The sequence below is a fragment of the Aulonocara sp. 'chitande type north' Nkhata Bay genome, linkage group LG5 (assembly GCF_057382095.1).
Source record: "Aulonocara sp. 'chitande type north' Nkhata Bay isolate Kocher_YH1m ecotype deep benthic linkage group LG5, A_spYH_male_GT1.1, whole genome shotgun sequence".
NCBI lineage: Eukaryota > Metazoa > Chordata > Actinopteri > Cichliformes > Cichlidae > Aulonocara > Aulonocara sp. 'chitande type north' Nkhata Bay.
This window is the reverse complement of record NC_141348.1, coordinates 33947006-33971529: the sequence shown is the minus strand read 5'-3', so window position 1 is coordinate 33971529 and position 24524 is coordinate 33947006. Positions and strand designations below refer to the sequence as shown.

The window sequence follows — 24524 nt, the reverse complement described above, 5'->3', positions numbered from 1 at the left end:
GCAGCTTTTATGTGCATTAAAGTATTATAAAAATGTAACAGTGCAAATGCAAATTCCTTGCTCACAGTTTAACCAAAAGGCATTTCCAGTGGAAATTGGCCGACATATCCTCAGCATAACCATATATAATATCCACAAAACTTAAAAAGAGGTTATACACACACAATACAGTAATATTATGTTGAGGCACAGTACGTATCACTCCGCGAGGCTCCTGCCTACGATAGCCGTAATGCTCCGACAATCCATCAAGCGGTGCAGCTCCGTAGCTTAGCAAAGTCGTACTAAATCATTCAACTGGTTTTCGAGCACCGTGTACCACATAAAATCGTTTCGAGGTCAGTAAACACAACCAGAAGGTCCTGAGGATGCGAGGGCTCATACCAAATCTTTTCAGTCTCCTGAGAAAGAAGAGGCGCTGCTGCACCTTCTTCACTGTTTTGTTTGTGTGTACTGACCACGTAAGATCCTCAGCCAGATGTACACCAAGGAACCGGAAGCTGCTCACTCTCTCCACAGCAGCGCCGTTGATGGTGATGGGGGTGTGTACTTCTCTGCACCTCCGGAAGTCCACTATCAACTCCTTTGTCTTTGCGACGTTGAGTGTGAGATGGTTGTCTTGACACCAGTTGGTCAGGGCGCTGACCTCCTCCCTGTAGGCCGTCTCATCACCATTGGTGATAAGACCCACCACTGTAGTGTCGTCCGCAAACTTCACAATGATGTTGGAGTTGTTAGTGGCTGTGCAGTCGTAGGTGTAGAGTGAGTATAGGAGAGGGCTCAGTACACACCCCTGTGGAGCACCAGTGTTCAGTGTGAATTATTAGGCAAATGAGTATTTTGTCCACATCATCTTCTTCATGCATGTTGTCTTACTCCAAGCTGTATAGGCTCGAAAGCCTACTACCAATTAAGCATATTAGGTGCTGTGCAACTCTGTAATGAGAAGGGGTGTGGTCTAATGACATCAACACCCTATATCAGGTGTGCATAATTATTAGGCAACTTCCTTTCCTTTGGCAAAATGGGTCAAAAGGACTTGACAGGCTCAGAAAAGTCAAAAATAGTGAGATATCTTGCAGAGGGATGCAGCAGTCTCAAAATTGCAAAGCTTCTGAAGCGTGATCATCGAACAATCAAGCGTTTCAGTCAAAATAGTCAACAGGGTCGCAAGAAGCGTGTGGAAAAACCAAGGCGCAAAATAACTGCCCATGAACTGAGAAAAGTCAAGCGTGCAGCTGCCAAGATGCCACTTGCCACCAGTTTGGCCATATTTCAGAGCTGCAACATCACTGGAGTGCCCAAAAGCACAAGGTGTGCAATACTCAGAGACATGGCCAAGGTAAGAAAGGCTGAAAGACGACCACCACTGAACAAGACACACAAGCTGAAACGTCAAGACTGGGCCAAGAAATGTCTCAAGACTGATTTTTCTAAGGTTTTATGGACTGATGAAATGAGAGTGAGTCTTGATGGGCCAGATGGATGGGCCCGTGGCTGGATTGGTAAAGGGCAGAGAGCTCCAGTCCGACTCAGACGCCAGCAAGGTGGAGGTGGAGTACTGGTTTGGGCTGGTATCATCAAAGATGAGCTTGTGGGGCCTTTTCGGGTTGAGGATGGAGTCAAGCTCAACTCCCAGTCCTACTGCCAGTTTCTGGAAGACACCTTCTTCAAGCAGTGGTACAGGAAGAAGTCTGCATCCTTCAAGAAAAACATGATTTTCATGCAGGACAATGCTCCATCACACGCGTCCAAGTACTCCACAGCGTGGCTGGCAAGAAAGGGTATAAAAGAATAAAAACTAATGACATGGCCTCCTTGTTCACCTGATCTGAACCCCATTGAGAACCTGTGGTCCATCATCAAATGTGAGATTTACAAGGAGGGAAAACAGTACACCTCTCTGAACAGTGTCTGGGAGGCTGTGGTTGGTGCTGCACGCAATGTTGATGGTGAACAGATCAAAACACTGACAGAATCCATGGATGGCAGGCTTTTGAGTGTCCTTGCAAAGAAAGGTGGCTATATTGGTCGCTGATTTGTTTTTGTTTTGTTTTTGAATGTCAGAAATGTATATTTGTGAATGTGGAGATGTTATATTGGTGTCGCTGGTAAAAATAAATAATTGAAATGGGTATATATTTGTTTTTTGTTAAGTTGCCTAATAATTATGCACAGTAATAGTCACCTGCACACACAGATATCCCCCTAAAATAGCTAAAACTAAAAACAAACTAAAAACTACTTCCAAAAACATTCAGCTTTGATATTAATGAGTTTATGGGGTTCATTGAGAACACGGTTGTTGTTCAATAATAAAATTATTCCTCAAAAATACAACTTGCCTAATAATTCTGCACTCCTTGTAATGGCAGTAATGATTTCCAATTGTTGTAACTTGCCTCATTCTCCTCATACCATCAACCAAACAAACCAACCTGACACTCTAAATAAGCTACAAAATTTTCCTGCTCCCCCTTTGACATCACTGCAACCATTTTCCTCCACCACCACAACCAGCCATCTGTAGGCTGCTGGAGGATATTTACTCTTACATAAAATAAATTTGTATGGAGTGACTATCCTGGTTTATGACCAAATTCCTGTCAAAGCAATAACCATACCATCAAGCTTGTACTGTGTTTTAAGTGCAAACTCTCAAACAATAGCACACTAACATGCATGCACACTTTGAATCAGTATTTCCAGGATACTGTTGAGGATTGTGATAGCTTAAAAAAGTGTTCTTAATGATTTTTGCATTCTGCCTTTGTTGGCCCAGTAAGGGCGAATTGGCATACAAAAATCAAAAGGAGAGAGGTGCACAAGGTCCCTGTTTGGAATCAAACTATAAATGTTAAACTCATGTGGCATGGGCTGGAGCCATTTGGCTACTTGGTGGGGGGCTTAAATAAACTGCTTTAGTGATCTGTGCAATGTAATTTCAGGGTAGAGGAGAGCAGGGATCTTCTGCTATTCTTCAGGACCTTAAGAACTTTTTCAGACAGATGTGATGACCGAAGCAGAACTTTCCAACAATTCCAAGTAAGTGAAAACACACATGCACCAAAATGGATGGTCCGGCAAACTCGCCCTCACAAACCTAACAAATTTAACCACCTGATCTGTACGTCATGAGCTAAGAGTAGCTAATCAGACCCATACATATTGCCAGTAGGCATCCTCCTCCGCTTTTGAGCAGGCTAAGTAGGCCATTGTAGTCGGTAATAAATACAGAGAGATCATGTAGACATCTAGTGGTATTGTGAAGAAGTGCACATAGATTATCTAGTTAAAGAGCGGTTTGGTTAAATGTGAGAGAAATTTAATGGAGACATATGTCTTAAGGTTAAACTTGGTGAATGTACAAAGAATGGCTATGTGGATACCTAGGTGAATCGATATAGGTGGAAAAATGTTCCTGTTGATGATTCATCATTATGGGTCATCCTTTTTATTCTATGTGAGTTGTCTTTTTTCTGTTATCTGATTTTCAGAGAATATTTTTTATAAAGTGTAAATAGTGAAAATACAACACCTCCAAAAAGTGACACTGCAGAGATAGACAATTGAAGAGGAATGAAAAGCGTAGAATACCATGGGTTAATGCAGTAGGTGTGAAGTGGTGCGAGCATGATAATATGAGATATTAGGGTGGGACTTTGTTGAAGAGGTAGCAATGAAATATCAAATAGTACATCAAGCTGCACAAGCAATGTGGAACCTATTCTCCTGTTTACTTGGAGAATGCAAAGTTCTGCCAAGTTGGCTGAGCTGAAGGAGGATTAACCCACATTTTCCATACTGGTCTATGTGTTCCAAACTCTTATTTTGCTTTACTTGCATTTTTTCAGGTCTTGTATGGAAAAACAAATTTCCCACCATAACTGTTTTGCTGTTATGTATTCCACGCTTTTATGACACACACAGACAAAACATGTACTTGGAGGAATAAACATATAAAAATACAGAAGCAGAGGAGCTGACATACATCTCTGCACAAGAATCCTAAAGTTTTTTCTGGATAGCATTAACAAGGCAGTTTCTGTCGTACACAACAACAGGTATAATTAGCAACATACAATTTCAGTGCTAACTGGGTTTTCGGTATTGTGGATAGGTAGTTGGAAATTTCTCCACACATGCATAAACCAATATCCACATGCTGAGTTCAGCAATTTTTGTTTTGCTGTTTGTGTTTATTGTGCTAGTGGTTTGAAGTAAAAATCGACTTCTGTCTTTCCAGTACTTTATTATGACCAAGAACTTACTATCATTAGCTGGAGCATGCACACTTGTCTAATGTACAAGCTGTTACTTGCCTCGAACACAACATTGTTACTTACCCCTGGTGTTTTCTTCATCCACAGTTCTTTGTATTTGTAGTCAACTCACTGTGAACACTGATTGACGTTGATGGTTGTGCCATCGTTGCAGCTGTCACAAAAGGACTGATTGTCGTTCACTATTATCAGTATCTTCTACTATTCACTTTACTATTGTAATAAATGTGTAATGGACACATAGTAGCTGTCAGCAGCTTGAAAACACCGTTAGAGTGGGCAAAATACATATTTAACATGGTTGTGAATTTTCTAAGTAAATATAGAAATATATTCCTTATATATTCTTTTGACATGAAATTCTCACCAAAAAAATGAAACGTGTTTGTCCCTTTTAGCAGTGATATCAACAAGTAAAAACTCAAGTTCCAAACCAAAACCACTTTATATACGACACCTCTAAAACCCCTTACATAACATCATTCATGTTGTTGTAATATATAATTTATATATTGAAAACAATATTATTTTTCAAAATTAACTGGCATTTCTACAGTAAATTTCTAGTCTAACTAACCACCTAAAGTGCTTTTAAGTGAAGCTTACTCTAATATTGATTTCAAACACATTATATTAAAAAAAAGTTGAACTTTATTAGAATATCTTCAAACATAGCCATGTAACATATTCCTGTACACCACTATCTTATTCACATCAGTAATAATCTCTAAATTAATTTTAATTAATGGTAGGGAAGAGTTGGGAACAAACGTAAGACACTATAGAAGCAAGAGGAGTAACTTTCACATTACTATAATTCATAGATACATTGTTCCCCAGTTCATTTCTGCTGGAGTCTATAAATTAAGAAAACAAAGGTAAGTCACAAAATACTTAAGTCTAATGGAATAATGAAAAGTGCAATTAATCCACACAATAGCAGAACAAAACACACTTTTCACTTAGTTAACGTATTTACACAATATTCTTGTATTTCAAGAAATGTAGTTTTTAATCAGCAAAGAAAAAATATATATCTTAAAGCTACATACAGTTAACGTAAAGAGGAATGTTAACAATGATCACAGATTTGTGGCCAGTTAGGATATTTTTGTTGTTGTTGTTGTTGGGTTGTTGTTTTTTTTTTTTTGGACATGTGACAATGTTCTATTGAAGATATAGATCTACTAGATATAGATCAGCATGCAGATATCAAGTATTCCTTTTGTATAACTAAAATTACTTCAATCCTGCTTCTTCCCTCCTGTTGTCAGGACTCTAAAATGTCAAGTAATGACTTTCTTAAAGACAAGTAAAGATAGGAACAGCTCACTAGAAAACACATGGATCAAAACAGGGTTGCATGAAGAGTCTGTGATAAATATGGATCTTCCCATACAGGAACGTGCCAGAGTCCTAGCTTAAACATACAGACCAGACAGCATGAATTATGTCAGTTATCAGCACAAGAATGTTTCGATTTGGCTTTACTAAAAATGTCTAAATATACTTTTTGTACCACAATTTTCATTCAGCTGTGACAATTTAATTGTGAAGAAACTGAATGTGAAACTTTAAAAATAAAACATTATTATAATCACTAATGCATCAATTAAACTGCACTTCAGTCATATATTGAGTGCCCTTTACTCAGAGGTAAATCTGAAAAATCTGCCTTGGGTCCATTCATTTAGATCTATTGTTTTTGATGTAGCATTTTGTTGCTAATTTTAGGTAAAACTTTGAAATGTCAGATTTTGCGTTAAAAGTCAGTTGTTTAGATGAGCAAAAACAGCAAAAATGAAGATGCTTACAGTAAATAACTTGAAATATAAATACATTTTCTTACTGCTCACAATTAGATACAGTCTACTAACAATTTGAAGACATTGGGCTGCAAGAAAGCCTCTTCGTTTGTGACAGCAGGTGTTTCTGTTGTTTCAAGGTCACAAGTAGTTTTGTTTGTTTTGGGATTTTTTTTGTTGTTGTTAAGATTGGTTCATCCATGTAGTAAATCAGCAGGTCAAAATGAAACAACAACTTGGACTGTCAGTGTAGAACTGTTAAAACTGCTGCACTCATTTATAGGATTATAGTAGTTGTAGTAGCATTTTATTACCTGTGAAAAGGGTGCTTTAAGGCTACCAGGAAAGTCCTTGTGGGATTTAAGCCTTAGAAATTGCAACAATCTAACAAATACTGCCACTTCAATGGTTATGCGTGTGCAGGTGTAAAATGTTTCAGTGCACCAAGGGTAATACACCACATTACAGTTATTTTAAAGACATAAGGGATTAAGCCAAGTATACATGACAGCCGGCTTTGACTCTGTTATTTTGATTACAGGTAGAAACACTAATTTTAAATGTGGTTAGACAAACTGGTTGTTTGAAGCATATTGAGATTAATTACACTGATGAAATTTCCTTTACTGCCCACCAGTCAGTAAAAGGCCTTTAGGTGAGTTAATGAACACCTTCAGTCCAGTCAGAGGTTTGATTTTGACCTGATACATGCTGATTGTAGGTTTGCCGAAGTAAAAACGTTGACATCTGTGGGACCAGCTCCACAAATCCAAAATACCATGGTGTCTCCCAGCTCTTTGTTGTGGGAAAACTTCCATCAGCAACAAAGGGAGTACAGTTAAATTTCAGTCTCCTCAACGGTACTTTCCAACAGGCAGTACTTTCATACAGGTGAAGTTGTCGGGGTATTTTGACAGCACCACTGGGTTGCCATCAAGGCGGACCTCATTAAGACTTGGTCGTAGGTAATAGGTGTCATTGGACCTGCAGAAGGTGTCCACATTGACCTCAGTGATGTTGTTGTTCTGGAAGAAAATAAAATAATATTGGTAGAGTCTTTTTTTACACGTCACTTTTAATAAAAATTACAGGTTTTAAATTTAATCTAGAAAAGGGTTGTACCAACGGATATGGATCTTGGAGATCAACAATGGGTAGAGTGATTCCCAAAAGTAACTAATAAAGTCATGCTGTACTTTAATTTTGGCATTCTTACATATGACCAGTACTTGCAACAGAGATCAGTCTGGATGTGAATGTAGGGGTGACCACATTGATCTGTCATCATCTCAGAATGAGAGAAAACAGAAGGAGGGCATTCTAGTCTGACTTTAAATTTGTGTCTAATATAACTGGGGTTGCAGAGACGAGTTCATTCCAAAGCTTTTGAGTCACCGAGTGTGTGTGGATGAAAGGCAAATAAGCTCTTTTTACACATATTAAAAAACATAAAGGCTGATATTCATGTACTTAATGGTCACAAGTTATGACAGGCAACAAAGCTCTCCTGCTGAAATAGCACACATTCAGTCTTTTCATGATGGTAGACAGGGAATTAACTTCCCAGCAGTGTCTCTAAGCAAACCCATGCTCAGTTGTAGGCATGGACACAAACAGCTGCAGACACCACAGACAGTCTTTCCTTTCATAGCTCTTTGAAATTTACACACATGCATAGCAAGTGCATTGTGTGCATCTTGGCAGATGTTCCTAAGTGGGCACGAAAAATTGGTTGGCATGCATCTGCATGGAGCCTCGTGCATACTAGCAAATGCTGGAACTGCACCATTCCTTTAATCCATTTGGCAGTAGTGCTGTTGCATTTGGGCCACACAGTATGCGTTTTTACTGTGGAACTCAGTACAGTAGGCCCCTATGGAGAAGTTTATCAAACCCTACTCTAGAACACAAGTTGTGTACCAATTTGATGATGTCACTGGTGACCAAAATCAATGTATTTTTATATACAATGTTAATAAAACATAGAAACCTGAAGATGTAAGATCCGAACACTCTCTGGGATGTATGGAACAGCCTCCAGCATGTTGTCGGACAGGTACAGGTTAACCAGCTTGGTGAGTTTCTGTTGGAAACAAAAAAAGATTTGGAGAAAGAAAGTTGGACTGCCAAGACACATCAACTTTAGTAGTTAGTTGTACTAACACTGTGTTGAATTGATGGTGTACTGTATATAAAGATAATACCTTGTCATAATTCTCTGGTAACATTTTGAGAAATTCAAGCATTGATATTCATCTCACCTGGAAAGTATAGTATCTTGGAGCATTTATACAATTAGGTGGTTAACAAGATTATTTACCCTTTCAGGAGCATGTAAAATATTTGCGATCACTGCTAAGGACAGTTGACATGGCTCATTGTCAGTTTGTATGTTTTAGTAAAACTTTTTAGATTTTTTATCTCCAAATCAGTCACCAGAGTTGGTTGTTTGTTCGTAGAGGTCATGATGTACCTTGAAAGCATTAGCCTTCACTCCTTTGGTTTTGAGTTTGTTGTAGTTGGCATTGAAAGATGTGAGTTTGGCAGGGAGTGCAGGAAGTTTGACCAGCTGATTCTCAGCCAGAGACAATTCCTCCAGGAGGGTTAGCTTGGAGAAGGCTCCATCTTCAATCTCGGAGATCAAATTCCCTGTCAGGTCGATCCTCTTTAAAGTCACTGTTGATAGGTGAGGGTTTAAAAAAAAAAAAAAGAAACAAAGAAGTTGTGCTACTTTCATCAATTACAGAAAAGTGAACATGCAGTTGATACATATGACTAAAAGCTAAGTCATACAGTACAAATAATGACTTATCATGTCCCTTGGTTAGTATAGATAATAGTTGACTGTTTACAATGAAGAAGATATCTGTGCTGCAAAGGGCAAGATATGCAAACTCTGACTTACAAGGTTGAAATTTTTGCACTAGATTAATAATTTTTCCTACTGGTGGGTGATGGGATCTTTTAAATCTCCTCTCCCAGGACCCCCAAAATTTCAAATCCTACTCTTATCAACAAAATCTTCATCCTTTGTCTTAACCATTTGTCCAAGTATGGGCACTGGAGTATGTCTCAGGAGAAGGCAAGAGGCAGGGTACACCCTGGGCAGTTGATCACAGGGGCAATACATAGAGACAGACTACCATAAATTTACACTAGGACTATTAGATTAACAGATGTTTACCCCATGGAGGTCAGACATTTAAATATCTGACTGTTGTGACACAAACAACGTAAAGAATTATTAAGAACAAGCAATTATAACTTAAGAAGTATGTCTTTGGCTTGTGGGGGAAACCAGAGCACTCAAATGAAACCCATACAAGCACAGAAAATACAGTGCCCCAGCACTTAACATAATATCCTGTTGTGAATCTGTGTCCAACAACTGACTACGTCCCATTAAAAAACAAATAAATATATATATTTTTTTTTTAAATTGCTGAATGTTAAGCAGAAACTTGAGTTTTGAACAGATGGATTAATCAACAAACTCTGGAGTAACCATGTTAAGACTTACCAATTTGAGCAAAGTCTTTGTTTTTGATCTTTCTTATTTTGTTGAAGCGTGCATACAGATAGGCTGTTTCTTTAGGTAGTGTGGGAATGGAGGTCATGTCTGGACTGACCTCCTCACAGTACACCGAGCCAGTCAGACACACACACAGCAGACAGGTGGGAAGGTCTGCAACACAAAGGCATCCATAAAAACCAAGGCGCCTTCAAAGTCCATATGGCCTTACTACATTTAAGCCATAAGTAATTGCTTTTTTTGCAACTAAGTGATCAATTTTAATGGTATTGTTTTTACCTAAGACAAAAAACGTCCAAACCTTTTCAGTTTCAGAACCCAAACAATTCTGTCAAACCATATATTTTTTACTTGTGTAGTCTATAATGTCTTAATTTCTTTTTTCTACTTTAACCAGTAACTCTGTTTATGAGGCAAGGTAGTAAATTCTTCCTTGCTGTGTTCAAAACACAGCACTGATACATCCATCTATCTATCTATCTATCTATCTATCTATCTATCTATCTATCTATCTATCTATCTATCTATCTATCTATCTATCTATCTATCTATCTATCTATCTATCTATCTATCTATCTATCTATCTATCTATCTATCTCTCTATCTCTCTATCTCTCTATCTCTCTATCTCTCTCTCTATCTCTCTCTCTATCTCTCTATCTATCTCTCTAATATATACATATACATATATAAGAGAGAGAGAGTGCGTGATGGGATCTTTTAAATCTCCTCTCCCAGGACCCCCAAAATTTCAAATCCTACTTTATCAACAAAATCTTCATCCTTTGTCTTAACCATTTGTCCAAGTATGGGCACTGGAGTATGTCTCAGGAGAAGGCAAGAGGCAGGGTACACCCTGGGCAGTTGATCACAGGGGCAATACATAGAGACAGACTACCATAAATTTACACTAGGACTATTAGATTAACAGATGTTTACCCCATGGAGGTCAGACATTTAAATATCTGACTGTTGTGACACAAACAACGTAAAGAATTATTAAGAACAAGCAATTATAACTTAAGAAGTATGTCTTTGGCTTGTGGAGGAAACCAGAGCACTCAAATGAAACCCATACAAGCACAGAAAATACAGTGCCCCAGCACTCTCTCTCTCTCTCTCTCTTACACACACACACACATATATATATATATGAGAGAGAGAGAGATAATATCTTTTTTTTTTGTATCTTCAGTTCCACGGTAAAGGCCTTTATTTAACCTTTATTTTTAAATGTACATTACAAATAAGTTTATCTGGGCTATACAGTTTCCATCAGTAGTCTTTAGTAGTACAAGTAGTAGTAGTAGTATTTAGCGTAGTTTATTGTAGTCACTAAAGTCTCTTTTCAATGTCAGTCCTTGGTAAACACAAGTAAGCAGCAATAATCTGTTAAGGCATTTAGTTTTATATTTAGTTTAGTTTTGTTTTCCCACAAGTGTAAATATGAAGCAGTGTCAGAAATTTAGGATATTCATCTCACAATGTGAGTGGTGTTTAAATTTTGTTCCAGGTGTCCTTTCAGGTTAGATGGACAACTTTGAACTTCTCTTACTATGCACAATAGGACTGCTGTTTTGGAGCCAAGGCCAAAGATACTGTTTTAATTCTTTTGTGTTCTTTCACATTCCAAAATCTCACAGTGTATACCCAACTTAATAGGTATTAAACCCTTACAAAAACCTAAGCTGTTTGAGATACTCAAAGGATTTATTGTTATGAACACTATGAATTGCATTAAGGTATTGTTATCCACCTCAGCATTATGGAGTTCCTTGCCAGCATGTGCTCGTGATTTCAAACAACCAAAGGCGAAAACTTGAATGTTAACCCAGACAAAAGGACCTTGATCTGGTTCATACTCTTGGTGTAGTTCGTAATCTTGGTCCAAGGAATGTTCATTGTTCGTCGACTTTAACAATACTATGAAGGTCTAAGAAAGATCAAATCTGAGATGCATTTTCTTGTGTGTGACATTAGATGCAGGTAGAGTAGGTCTTTCTCTTACCAGCGGCATCTGCTTCCGCTGTAATTGGGTTGTCATCAGGTTCATCAGCAGGAGGCAGCGCCCTCTGCAGGAGAAAACATGGCCTGTTCATATAACGGCCAGATCATTGGCTAGAGCAAAACATCAACACTGCTAGGGTTAGGTCAGTTTGGAAAAATGCTTAAATATTACAGTATATCAAATTTGAGGTAGGAACCAAATAAATGTTATACAACACTGTAAAAGTATATGCATTGCCTTGTGCTTGGCTCAACTTGCAGCAGCTAGCTATAAGAGATTCATGAGCCTGAGCTTTTCATCAGCTGTTAGTTATACAGGGTCGCTGTGTACTTAACTTTGACATAATGAGACTGTAAACATTACAGCTGCCTGTTTTGGTAGGTTCATATTGCAAAAAGTGCAAGTAAGAAGATGAACCAGTATGTCTAGTTTCATTTACAGCTCTTTGAGGGTTTAGTAACACTGCAACACTGTAGATCAAGGAACCAGAAGCCAGAATTTTTCAACTCAGGCCAGTTATCATGGTCTACAGCAGGGGTGTCAAACTCAAATACACAGTGGGCCAAAACTCAAAACTGGAACAAAGTCGCGAGCTAACGTTAATATTCATTGAAATGTATTTAATCCTCCAGATATAAGAATGAATCTTTTCTTATGGACACAGTTCAACACCATAGTTAGCTGAGGCCAACAGGAATGTGGATATTGTGTTCTCCTTTTGCCTTTGTAGGTCTCCTTCAGGTAATCTGGCTACTCTCAGTCCAGACATTTACATGTAAGGTTAAATGGGGTAAACTGCCTGTGGATGTAAGACACATGAAGTGCTTAGAATAAAGCGCTGTATGCGTATATGGGTAAATGTAAGTTGTAGTGTAGAGAACTTTGAGCTGTCAGTAAGACAAGAAAAAAGCTATAGTAATTCCAGTCTGTTTGTGGGAATGTGGGGAATTTATTGTCCGAAGTTGCTGGCTCTGATGTATGATACTGTTCATATATGGTCAGAACTTGTCTTCTGAAGTACTCCCAGTGACTGAGATAGTGACCAACCAGGGTTTGTGAACTGAAACCTGGGTAATATTGTAGTGCTGCAACTTGAAAACTAAAGAGAATTAGGTAGGTGGGTTTTGTGCATTCTTAAGGGCATTTCATGGTGCATGGAAACCACATATTGGACAAATCCCATGATAGAAAAAAATTATGTGAGGTTTTCAAAATGAAGAAACTCCTCTTTTTGGATTTTTGGAGATTTTCTATGTGAGCATGCTTATACTAAGAACACGACCGAAGATGGAGAACTATACAGTACCTATAAAGCACAAAACTCAAATTTAAGTTATATGGACCCATATGGCTACGCAGATGAAGAAACGATATGTTAGTTTTTAGCGTTAAAAAAAGTCTAGGTATGTTTTGAGATTTGAGGCAGTGGACCTACCCTAATTTAACATAAACATAAAAGGCAATTGGAAAACCACAAATCTGGAATAATTCAAAAGGTCTTTGGCCATTTGCTGTGTGATTGTTTGAAAGTGTCTTATAAGGTGATGGAACAAAGCAATATGCTGCTGGAGGTTACTGCAAAGAAAAAAAATATGCTAGCTTTCTTCATCTAGTTATACAACAAAAGAACTTGTGACATGGCTGACCGTTTTTAGTTTGAGTTATATTTCATTCTTCTAGCTGAGTGAAGACGAAGGTGCCTCAAAAAAGCATGTTTGCAAACATTAAGCATTAGAGAAGGAAACTAGAATACTGGTACATAACTCATAAACAAATAGCATCATTATTGAATAACCTTGAGCAAAATACGGGCTCTGTTCCTACTGCTGAGTCCCTAAACCAACTGACCTGGTCTCGAGCCAGTTGAAAGAAAGAAGAGCTTTGCACATTGTGGATTAAAAAGTTAACATAATAACCTTTTGGTAAATACCTAATTGTAGCAGCACCAATAGGTATAAGGTCTGTCACTGAAAAATGAAAAGCAGCTGGTATTCAAACTGAAGTTATGGTTCCATAGCTGTATTGTGTTGTCACACTCCACATTTGTCTCACTCTCTCTCTCCCTGTGGATTGTTTGTGGGTTTTTCTCTTCCTTCAAGTGTTTTCTGAAGGAGAAATCAGACCAGATTTTGGTTTTATTCCATCCAAATATTTCTTAAGGGGGTTAGTGTGGTTAGAACAGGGTTAATGTGGTCGACCCAGGGTTGTGTTTTGGTAAGACTCCACAGAAATGGGTTGTGTATGTGTGTTGGAGCTGTGAGCTTAATGGATTATCTGTTAGAAGAGGAGGACAGTGAAATGAAGTGCTAACAGATGCTGCCATTACCAAGTAGCAGAAAGTGGATTATCAACTAAACCATGAAGTGGATTAATTATTGCTTGTGTAATGTAGTAGAATTAATTGATTTTGAATGTGCCCAGCTATTAAGCAAACCTTCTTTCTCCCTCTTTGTAAAGCATTGCTCAAATTGCTTTTTCATTTTTCCAACCTGCTCCCAATAAAGTTTTCTGGTTTTGTCTGGTTTCACTGCAGTCTTGAAACTATGCCTCTTATTCATTAAGAATAAGAATATTATCCTTGTGCCTTTGATTTACCTCAATATGCATGCCTGGTCATTATTGGAATTATTTATCTTTGGTGTGTCAAAATAACCACCTTTTGTCATTATTTAACACTGTGACAAATGTAAAAAATGATCTTCTAAGTTAATGCTGTCAAAACAAACTTTTTAATATCTTGATTAAAAAAAATGACAAAACTTTAACAAATTTAAAAAAGGCTAGAAAAATAAAAGAAAACACCAAAAATAGTAGATATAATCCCATAAATCCATCCCAAAGAAATAATAATACAAATAATAAAGTTCTCACCCTAGCCCTCCTTGATTTTAAATAGTCACTGAAGTATCCATTCAGTTGACTGCCAGCTAGAGATCCTGGTATCAGCTGTGAGTCGTGGTCGAAAGTCCTGGCTGAGGCTGCCACCAGCCATGGCACCAGCATACAGGTGAAAAAGAGCGTCTTCATGCTGTCCAAAACAGTGTGATGCAGACACACCAGCTCGCCTTAAAGTCTGAGTTTGGGTCAGCAGCTGCTTTTTGCCACAAGCCCCTGGTTGAATGTGTCAAATGACTCTATTTAAAGGCTGAACCAGTAGCTTTCAGCAGACTCTTAAAGCAGAGTTTATAGAGCGCAGCACTTAACCCTTTCCTGACCACCCACCATCCATCTGCTGAGAGACAGACTTGGACACAGACAGGATGTACAGTGAGAAGCGCACACACCAAAATGAGGCACATATGGAAAATGATGAGAAAGAATAAAGTGTCCATTTTTCTCCTAAATGTCCCTAAGTGTGTACAGGAAAAAAATATGCAGAGAAAGCAGAAAAACCGAAAGTTGACAACCAAAGTGTGAGTGTTTTTTGTCAGAAGGAATGTCTGTGGTCTCTGCCCAGCCACTCTGTAATGACTTATAATAACCAACCTATCTTTCATTAGGCTGGATCAGTGTTTTTCTTCTTCTCCTACTATGTTATTCTCTTAGCCGTTGGTCAGACAATTCATTTAACAGCCATCAAGTAAGCACTTCTTATAGGCTGGGATTTACCAATATTCATGTTTTCTTTCTGGACAGCTCTCTCAGTAACTAATGTTTCAGGCTGGAACTGCTTTTAGTTAGTTATATCATCATTTTAAAATTATTAACAAAAAATGATCTGCTCTCTGCTGATATGAAGCCATAACAATCATCTACACAGTTCTATAGATAGAACTTACTTTTTTAATTAATGATGATTAGGGGCTGCCGAGGGACGTAACAGTCTTCTTTAAGATTCACATTAAATTTTTGGAAGAATGCTGCTTGATTCAAGCAGCCATTGCAAGTGATAGTCATGGCACTCAGTCTTGAATTAAAATCTGTGGCAGATTATTATGATGATGATGATGATGATGATGATGGGAAACCGTCAATGGTGGAAAAAAAGATTTTTAAAGCCTTATTAAGTCAGCAAATTATAAGTGGCTTTTGGCAGATTTGACTGATAATTCTATTCATGCAGTCCTGGCGTTCCATACTATGGAACGCCAGGACTGCCATAATGAATTAATTAAATACACCATTAAATAATTAATTAAATGTGGCAATAATTAATTAAAATTGGAATTAATTAATTAAATAAATAGTTATGACACATGTAATTAATTAATTATTGACACATTTAATTAATTATTTATGTATTTCACATTTTAATTAATTATTGACACATTTAATTAATTAATTATTGACACATTTAATTAATTATTTATGTATTTCACATTTTAATTAATTATTGACACATTTAATTAATTATTGACACATTTAATTAATTATTTAATGATATATTTATTTATTTCATTTTGGCAGTCCTGGCGCCTGGCTCTCGTCATGAAATAATTTTATCTGTCAGCCTCACCCATCAAACTCAGGGGGCGGGGTTAACGCTGCCCATGCAGCTTCTCTAACATTTGATTGGTTGCCGTGCAAAGTAAGTCAAAACAGGTCGATCCTAGATAATCGATTGCTTGTGTAGACTTGGGGCAGCCAGTTATCCCAGAATGCAGATCAAATCACAGGCAGCAATGGTGGTGGTGTAGTTTTAAAATACCCCGTTTTTCTGTCACCAGCTACACTTTTAACAGTGTTTTAGCCGCGAATGTCGCGCCGTATGTCTGGTCAGGTTGTCAACATAGAACATGCTTGCAAAAGTGCTCAGATGTTTTCAGAGATTTCACTAGCTCTGCTAACAGTTAGCATGCAGAGCGCACCGAGGGGGTACATTAACCGGTTTGTTTACATATTCCACTCTCCGTGTTCCACATGTTGCATTCGCAGATTCTCATTTTCACCGAACGATCGTCTCTTTCCGCCTGGTCTTGTGTCTCTGTGCTTCTGTAACATAAAGAACGAGCTGACATTTTTCTCACGAAACCAGCGATCAGCTCAGCAGACCCTCAGTTTACCTGCATGCATCCTCCTCCTCATCTGTCAGCTGTTTAACACCTGCTGCTAATTCAAGAAACACGCCTAGTTACCTGGTGATAGTCACAGTTTAACTGGGCAGCCGGTGCTCGATATAACGCAATGTCAGCGCATTTTTCTGCACAAGATAAGTAAATATAGTATTTTCCCCGAGCGCAGAGCTGCTGGAGCTTGTTTCCTTACAGAGCACTTTATAGGCGAGCCAGCTTTATCAGCGGCTGATGTCCAATCACCAGCACACAGCTTTCAAACCTCAGCTGAGTTTTAGCTCTCAGTGGTTAAACGCTGGACTTCATTCACTCAGGTTCTGTCTGTCGGGTCACGTTTACTTCGCTGTTTTATTTACAACTGAGCAAATCGGTTTGGCTGAGGTTAAAGTTACGTTTCATAACTGCATAGTTTCACAGACGTTTAATGGTTCACTGGCACATGTGTTAGACTGAACTATCATCTAAATATCATCTGTTTTTTAATAGTTATTCAACTGTATTCTAAGCACCAGCTGTCTGTTAGAATGTGATTTTTTTTCTCTCTCTGTTGGCAGAGGTATAAAAATGCGCAGGAAAATCTGACGTGCATGGCAAACTTCACCGACGATATTTAGGGAGGAATAAACACATCAAACATAAATGAACCATTTGCCTGTCTCCATAATTGAGAGCATTTTCTCTTCTTCAACACTCTCTCTCTTTTTTTTTTTTTTTTTTTTTTGCTTTTTCGGTCATGTTATGTTTACCTGTCAAAGGCTTGTTACAAACTATGAAACACATCGTGCAGACTTCTGGATGTTAGAAGAAAACGAATACTGCTCATGAATGAGACTAAAGGCAGGAAGGTGTCCTTTAAAACTAAACATGTTAATAGGACCTCCCTATTTATATCATAGTTTATGATATAGCATGTGTATTTCAGTAATAGCCTGCTGAGGCCACTATACGTGCTGGCCTCATATCAAATGTGAAGGCAGACTGAGTCTATGTTTGACGTTTGTTTATATCTAATCTTCCTTTTCAAACATTTAAACAGCAGCGAGTCTGCAGCTGAGGGAATACAAACTCAAATTGTCGGAACAGGTTTGCTCGTTTCTTGGATTCATTTGGTGATTTATTAAATGTATAACTGTTATTCTAATCTGCTGCTGAGTCTCTTACACTTTTCTTTATGCTGTATATTTTCACGTCTCTGGAATAGTTGGCAGTTAGATAGTCAGCTGGGAAACTTTGTGTTAACTCATGGAGCTGAGGATATCGTGGATATGCTGACCTCGCTGCGTGGTGTACAGAGCGAGGTCAGCATGATTAATATTCACAATAAAAATATTAGCCGAACATCATGAAGTCTGTATGTGTTTCATAGTGTCGAACAACCTTTGTACAGTTAAAGCCAGCAGTTACTACATGACGGAAACACCAACGTTATCTCTTTTATGTGTTTATACACAGGTCACGCTGATTACTGAACAAAAACCCAAAGATCAGATGTTAAACAGATTTATTTGCTCTCTCTCCTCCTTAAACATGTTTTTAATGTTAGTTATAATTCAGAATTGGCGACTGAAACACGTAGGACACATAAGAACATCAGGAAATAAAACACCGATAAATATAACCTCAGTAAAAGAAGTCAGCGGGGGTTACTACAGCTGTGTACCGGGGCCTGCGCTTTGTCGGTGGGATTGCTTGCGAGGCGAGCGGGTCTATCCCACGCTTTGCCGTGAGACTGGGACGACATCTCCGAAATCATCGAAACACTTTTGCAAAGAGGCTGTATCTTGACAAACCGACCAGACACATGAAGATTAAACCACTACATTCTCGGCTAAAAAAATATTAAAACGGTATTTGGTAACACACAAACAGGGTTTTTCAAAGCTCAGTTCTGTTAGCTTCCACATGCCGGTTGTTGTGTGCTAGAAACAATGGCCACCAGGCCAAAGCAATGGTTTTGACTCGATCAGCGTTAACCCCGCCCCCTGAGTTTGATGGGTGAGGCTGACAGATAAAATTATTTCATGATGAGAGCCAGGCGCCAGGACTGCCAAAATGAAATAAATAAATATATCATTAAATAATTAATTAAATGTGTCAATAATTAATTAAATGTGTCAATAATTAATTAAAATGTGAAATACATAAATAATTAATTAAATATGTCAATAATTAATTAATTAAATGTGTCAATAATTAATTAAAACGTGAAATACATAAATAATTAATTAAATGTGTCAATAATTAATTAATTACATATATCATAACTATTTATTTAATTAATTAATTCCAATTTTAATTAATTATTGCCACATTTAATTAATTATTTAATGGTGTATTTAATTAATTCATTATGGCAGTCCTGGCATTCCATACTTATGTCTCCATGACCACTGAAATTAAAGGTCATTTATGTCATTCTTTAAATTAACTACCAAAATGAGTGCCCAGAGACTTGCTTCTCAAAGGACTTTAAGCATCTGCTCAGTGTTTTTTGTATTTAATTTTTTCCCCCTCTAGCATTATTGTATAATACCTAAAAGCAAATATTGGTTTACTTAAGGACTGTCTTGTCAGATCCCGTTAAGGATGTCCTGTGGGCACCTTACCCACTTTTAATCTTGTATAAGTTAGGGTGTAATGATTATTCAAATTCATGGTTCGCTTCATGCCCTAGTTGGGCCACAATTTTGGCTTTTGATGTTTCGGTCACTGTTTAAAACTTAAACTAATACTTATAGTGAAACCATATGACATTTGTGTGTGACATTTCCACATGTGACATTTCCAGTTGCCTGAAGCTACTGTAGAGGCTCATAGTCTAACATGTTACTGATACACTTTATGATGATTTTTTTTTTTTTTACCTTCATTTGTTATCCTGTTTGTGAAATTACGGGAGTAATATCTGAGAAGCAATTCTTTACTTTGGATATGATGTAGCATAAACAGCTGTGCACAGACTATGTCTTCATCTCCCTTGAAGTCATTGTGCGTTTTTCATAGACTTGACTTATTGTAGAATCATTCAAGATGGTAAGCATACTAGCCTTTGATGTTATTTTATGAAGTTTTAAAGCAGTGCAAGTGTTAAAAAAGTGTTCTGTCAGAACCACTGTCCTACTGTTGCTGACCAAAGGCGCTTTAGCAGTTAAACTGAGGACTCGTGACTGGGTGAGCCTGAGCCCAGGACAGTCCCTCCAGCAGGAGCATTTGGTTTCTTTATTTCTTCCTTCCTGATGTTGGGGTGTCTTGAATGAAAATGTTGTTCAAATGTTCAAATGCTTCTCTTCTTTGAACGTTTTAGTTTGAGTCCTGCTTTCTGATGTGTAAGATTTGTGTTGGGACTTCTCATTTATATAGTTTTTGGTTGCATTTAGGTCTTAAGTTCTTGGGTACATATGTTCAAAAGTGGTGTGGGAGGACACTAGATATTATTTGTATAAAAAATTATAATATTTTTATGGTGCCTAAATGGCATTGAGGCATGTAGAGGCATTTCATTCAACAATTTAAATCACAGGCTGACTGACCAATAGATTAAACAGACTGTTATAGCAAGGAATCATTTGTATCAAAGGTAAAGTAAAACTTCTGGTCTTGCAAGCAGTTTCCTGTAAAGACAGTCCAATACAAACCTTACCATGCAACTGTAAACAATAAAATGCTTGCAATTGATGATTAAATTTCTTGTATTTTTGCCTTAAAACCCAGTATGATTTGTATAAGTTAACTGCAGTCCATCCAAATGCATGTAATAGGTAAGCTTAGGTATGACATCAGATTTGATGTATTTGGATATTAGCTGTTGGATGGTTAATAGAGTAACATCATAGCAGCAGTCACATTTTACTTGGTCGCAAGACCATTACAACAGCTGACTTTGAACCTCTCTCACTGTTATCGATATGTTTCCCTTACATTGGTCATGTTGACATAAGAACAGCCTAATGTCACACAGAGTTCAGTTTTAGCCCTCTTGAAGACCGTATTCAGAGCAGTCTGTTGCCTGACATAACTGGGGGGGAGGGTGTGAACCATGTTTAAGGCCAAAGCACTTTGCTGTAAGACAATAAATTGACACAGGTTTAGAGTTGGTGCCTCAAGTTAAGGAGTTCAAGTATGCAAATTAATTATTTATCATTTAAAATTTTTGCCAAGCAGTAAAACTTAAGGCAAAATGTGAATGTGTTCTTGTTTTCTGGTTGATGAGAGAAAAGTGGGCACAGCAAATGCTAACATAAAACAAGGATCTATACACTCAGCATACTGGTCATATCTCAGCTGTTCATCATTTTAATCAATACACCTCTTTATTTTAGCATCGGTCGGACCTCCACAGGCTTGTGTTTTAAAAGTGTAATAAAGTACTTAATTGGCAATAAGACATCAATAAATAACAGCTAATATGGTAAACATGAAAAATGTCACAAATAAATTAAAAGCAGAATTGCTGGGAAATGAACAAAAAAGGAAAAACCTATGGGAGTATTTTCCAAAGCAGAAAGGCCAAGAGATTCTTAGTAATAAAACCAGAGAGACTCTCAGGCTATTTAACAGCTGTTGAGGTCCAGCTGTTCTTGTCAGAGAAATCACAGAAATGTTGGACTTGTCCAGAGCAGTTCTTAAGAAATTTATTTTGTGTGTGTCTGTGTGTTTTTCATAAAAAAAATATTGAAATTAAAATGCTCTATAAAAGGCAGTACTTCTCTATAAACAAGTAAAGCTGAAGAGAAATGACTGAAGTGTAAGAGGAAAATGGTTAAATAGGAAACATCTGACCATCTCAGCCTTCAAGAGTAGAGAAAAAAGAAGGGGGCCCAGATATAAACATCCAAGGAACATGAGCCCAGACTGTTACAGGTGTGTTAGCAATTATGAACACCTTTAAACTTTTATGACTCTGGGAAGAGGGCCAGCAACTAGAGAATGTTTTTACTGTCACTAATTTTCTATACCACAGTTGGGCTGTCAGGGTGTTTCACTGGTATTTCACTCCACAACAAAGGAAGTCACTGGGGAAAGCCACCCACAATAACACACTAAACGCACATTATTCCCGCCGTGTTGGGAATGTTCCTGTCACGCTCAATCTGTTTGTGAACATGAATAAACCTTTTTAAAGCCATTGAATTCTTGTGTACCACTGCAGAAACACGAACACAGAAAATAATTCCTGTGTTGATTGACCTGGTGGATGACTAAATGAAAGCGAAAGGGTTGTAAACTCAGCCTTGAGAGTTGGACAAGAGAGAAAGATTTTATTCTCTTAACTAGCAACACCATTTTTTTGAGACTGTACTGGACTTGGTCTAAGTGTCTGAAATCAAATTTAACAACAGTCACCCAGTCATGTTCTGTGCACGCTAAAGACGCCCAGTGGGGTTTTCTTGTAAACAGCCAAAGATGTTTACATCCAACATTTCTCAGAACATGTGGGGTGTATCTTCTGAGGTTTACCTAACATATTGAAAACATTTACTTCCTCATAAAACTCTGGGAAAGCTAATTTTTTAAATGGTTTGCATCGTTCACGTATGCAGCTAAATTCCCTATACTTTTGCTTACTCTTCTGAAAGCTCTCTCCATTTTTGTTCTGTCTCTATAAAACAGCTGAATTTGAATCAATTCAAATTCAAGCCAATATGTTCTGTGATCTGCTGCCATGGTTATTAGGATGGTAAATAGTTTTCCAGCTGAGAGCAAAATCTTCTAAATGCAACCACAAATATGCCTATTTGATACCTTTTTAGATCGCCGTGCAACCTTTAATTATAACAGTAGTAGTATATTAAGGCATTCTTGAATGCTGAAATGAATGGCACTGTTGCTAGGTGCATCTCTTTGTTAAATGGTAGTTGGAGCAGGATGAGTATTATGCTGCATACAATCCAGTACAGACCATACAAATTTTTTTTTTCTGTTTTAATAATTTATTAATTTGTATAATTCACATAACAATTTAATAGTCCCCCCCCCCCCCTTTTTTTTAAAATCACTTTTCCAGCTTGCGCCCCCCCCCCCCGTTTCAGGCTGCTGTCTTCTGCCAGCTGTGGTCAATGTGACGGTGAGCTGAGTTTTAGGGTGACAAGTGTAAGTGAGCGATAAGTAATGGCAGGCTGAGGCCAACCCAGTCAAAACAATACGCATGAGTAAATGTACTCTACACACAGACGCCCATTTCACTGAAGAGTATCTTTTGACACGGTGGACCACCTGGCTAGGCATTATGTAGCCTTGGTCTGCATGGGTCTGGCTGACTATTGACATGGTGTATTAACCCACCACTAAGATCCATGTGCTGTGGTAGTGACATAGCCACCTGCTAGCTCTGGGCTGCCGCCAGCAACTGGAAAACTGACAGTGAGGCTTTTTATTTTAGCTCTGAGACTTCTTACGTAACAAATGTTTCATGTTTTGCAAGTTAATAATTAACACAAATATACTACTTGAGTTTTCTAATTAGGCTTCTTGTCAAACTAAATAAAGATGAATCAAACTAACGTTCAGAAAATTCTCAGCCCACTCTACATCTCTACAGAGCATTTTACCTTTATATACTATATAGTTGTGATTTTACACATCTACTGATGGTTCATTCAGCTAGTGATATTATTAATAATTAATCAGAACAGTGTCTGAGATATGCATGAGTCTGTATGAGCTTATAGCATCACAACATTCCTTATGTTACCTCAAAATAATCCCAAAGAAGTTATGTAGATTTACAATTTAGGAATACAAGATCAGCACTTCTGTCTTACCAGCCTTTAGTTGTACTGTGAATGTGCTACTTGTTGGTTGGAAGTAAGATTTTCTATAAAAACAGGAAGACTAGTGCTCATGCCTCAGAAGACAAACTCAAAAAATAAATGTGTATAAAATATTGATCACGATAGTACACATGTACTGGTCACAAACAGTCAATTAACATGCTCTAATGATGATTAGATATCATGCCAAGATAGTATATAATGTCTGAGCATAAATTTCCAGGACTTTGTCCATAAATATTTATGCTCTCTCCCCCTTCAAGAGCATCTTCTAGTACAATTTTCACCCTCTTACAGAACAGCTGCTATATTCAGATAGCTTTACTTTGCCTTATGAGATTAAACTTAAACTTGTGTAGAGAGCATTATCTGCTGCTAAAATGACCAACTGCTAGGTGTACTGGCTACAACCCAAAGACTAAAAAGGTATTTTCAGTTTAACTTGAAAGTGATATATCGGTCAGTTGAGTGATGAGACAAAGGCTGGCATTTTAATTATTTTTCTTGTACTTTGACTGTGAATTTGTCCCAAAAAGTAGAACTGTCATCATGGAGTCCTGAGTTATCTTAGAGAGAAGATTTATTGGAAACGACCTGAATTCTGATGCAATAAATCATGTGCTGCCATATTTAAATTTTAGTTCCCCCAAACTGGATAGATGGATGGAAGGACTGACCAATTTACTGACGCTTCAAGATATTGCTAATACTTCATATTTTTCTATGAAGGATGGTCAGTTTTGATTTTCTCACTCGTATATTTGATTGTGTAGTGCAGGGGTCAGCAACCCTGGGCACGCGTGCCACAGCTGGCACATGAAGGGTTAACTGATGGCACGACCATAGCTGGACTGGCCATTGGGCATACCGGTGATGGTGATTTTTCGTTTTCATGGGCCAATGTTTTTGTTGTTGTTGTTTTTGTAATGTATAAACAATGAAAGGTGGTGGATTGTCCAGATGCTGGCCGTTGTGTAAAAAATTGATGGTGGCTGTGGCGGAGCTTTCACAGAGGCCAGCAGGTGGATGAGGGAAAGGGGAGGCAGGAGGAGGAGCGACCCGAGGCGGCCACCGGTCCGAGTGTCAGGTGAACTTCAGGTAAGAAGTTATGACC

At 37.9% G+C, this 24524-nt stretch overlaps 2 protein-coding genes across 5 annotated transcripts in view; one reads left to right on the top strand and one right to left on the bottom strand.

Annotated features, from left to right (window-relative positions):
• cenpp (centromere protein P) overlaps positions 1–24524 on the top strand; it is a 110908-nt gene that overhangs the window by 10351 nt on the left and 76033 nt on the right. For all 4 annotated transcript variants that reach the window (XM_086293133.1, XM_086293132.1, XM_086293129.1 and 1 more), the window contains one exon: positions 2949–3045. In XM_086293133.1, the coding sequence (XP_086149259.1) occupies positions 2949–3045 (97 nt within the window). The remainder of the gene's footprint in view (positions 1–2948; positions 3046–24524) is intronic.
• On the bottom strand, positions 4912–14775 carry ogna (osteoglycin, paralog a). Its single transcript, XM_086293115.1, has 6 exons — positions 14500–14775; positions 11629–11692; positions 9609–9773; positions 8562–8764; positions 8079–8171; positions 4912–7113 (listed from the first exon to the last, which is right to left on the bottom strand). Exons 1-6 carry the CDS (start codon positions 14653–14655, stop codon positions 6943–6945), a joined length of 852 nt encoding a protein of 283 aa, XP_086149241.1. The 5' UTR covers positions 14656–14775; the 3' UTR covers positions 4912–6942.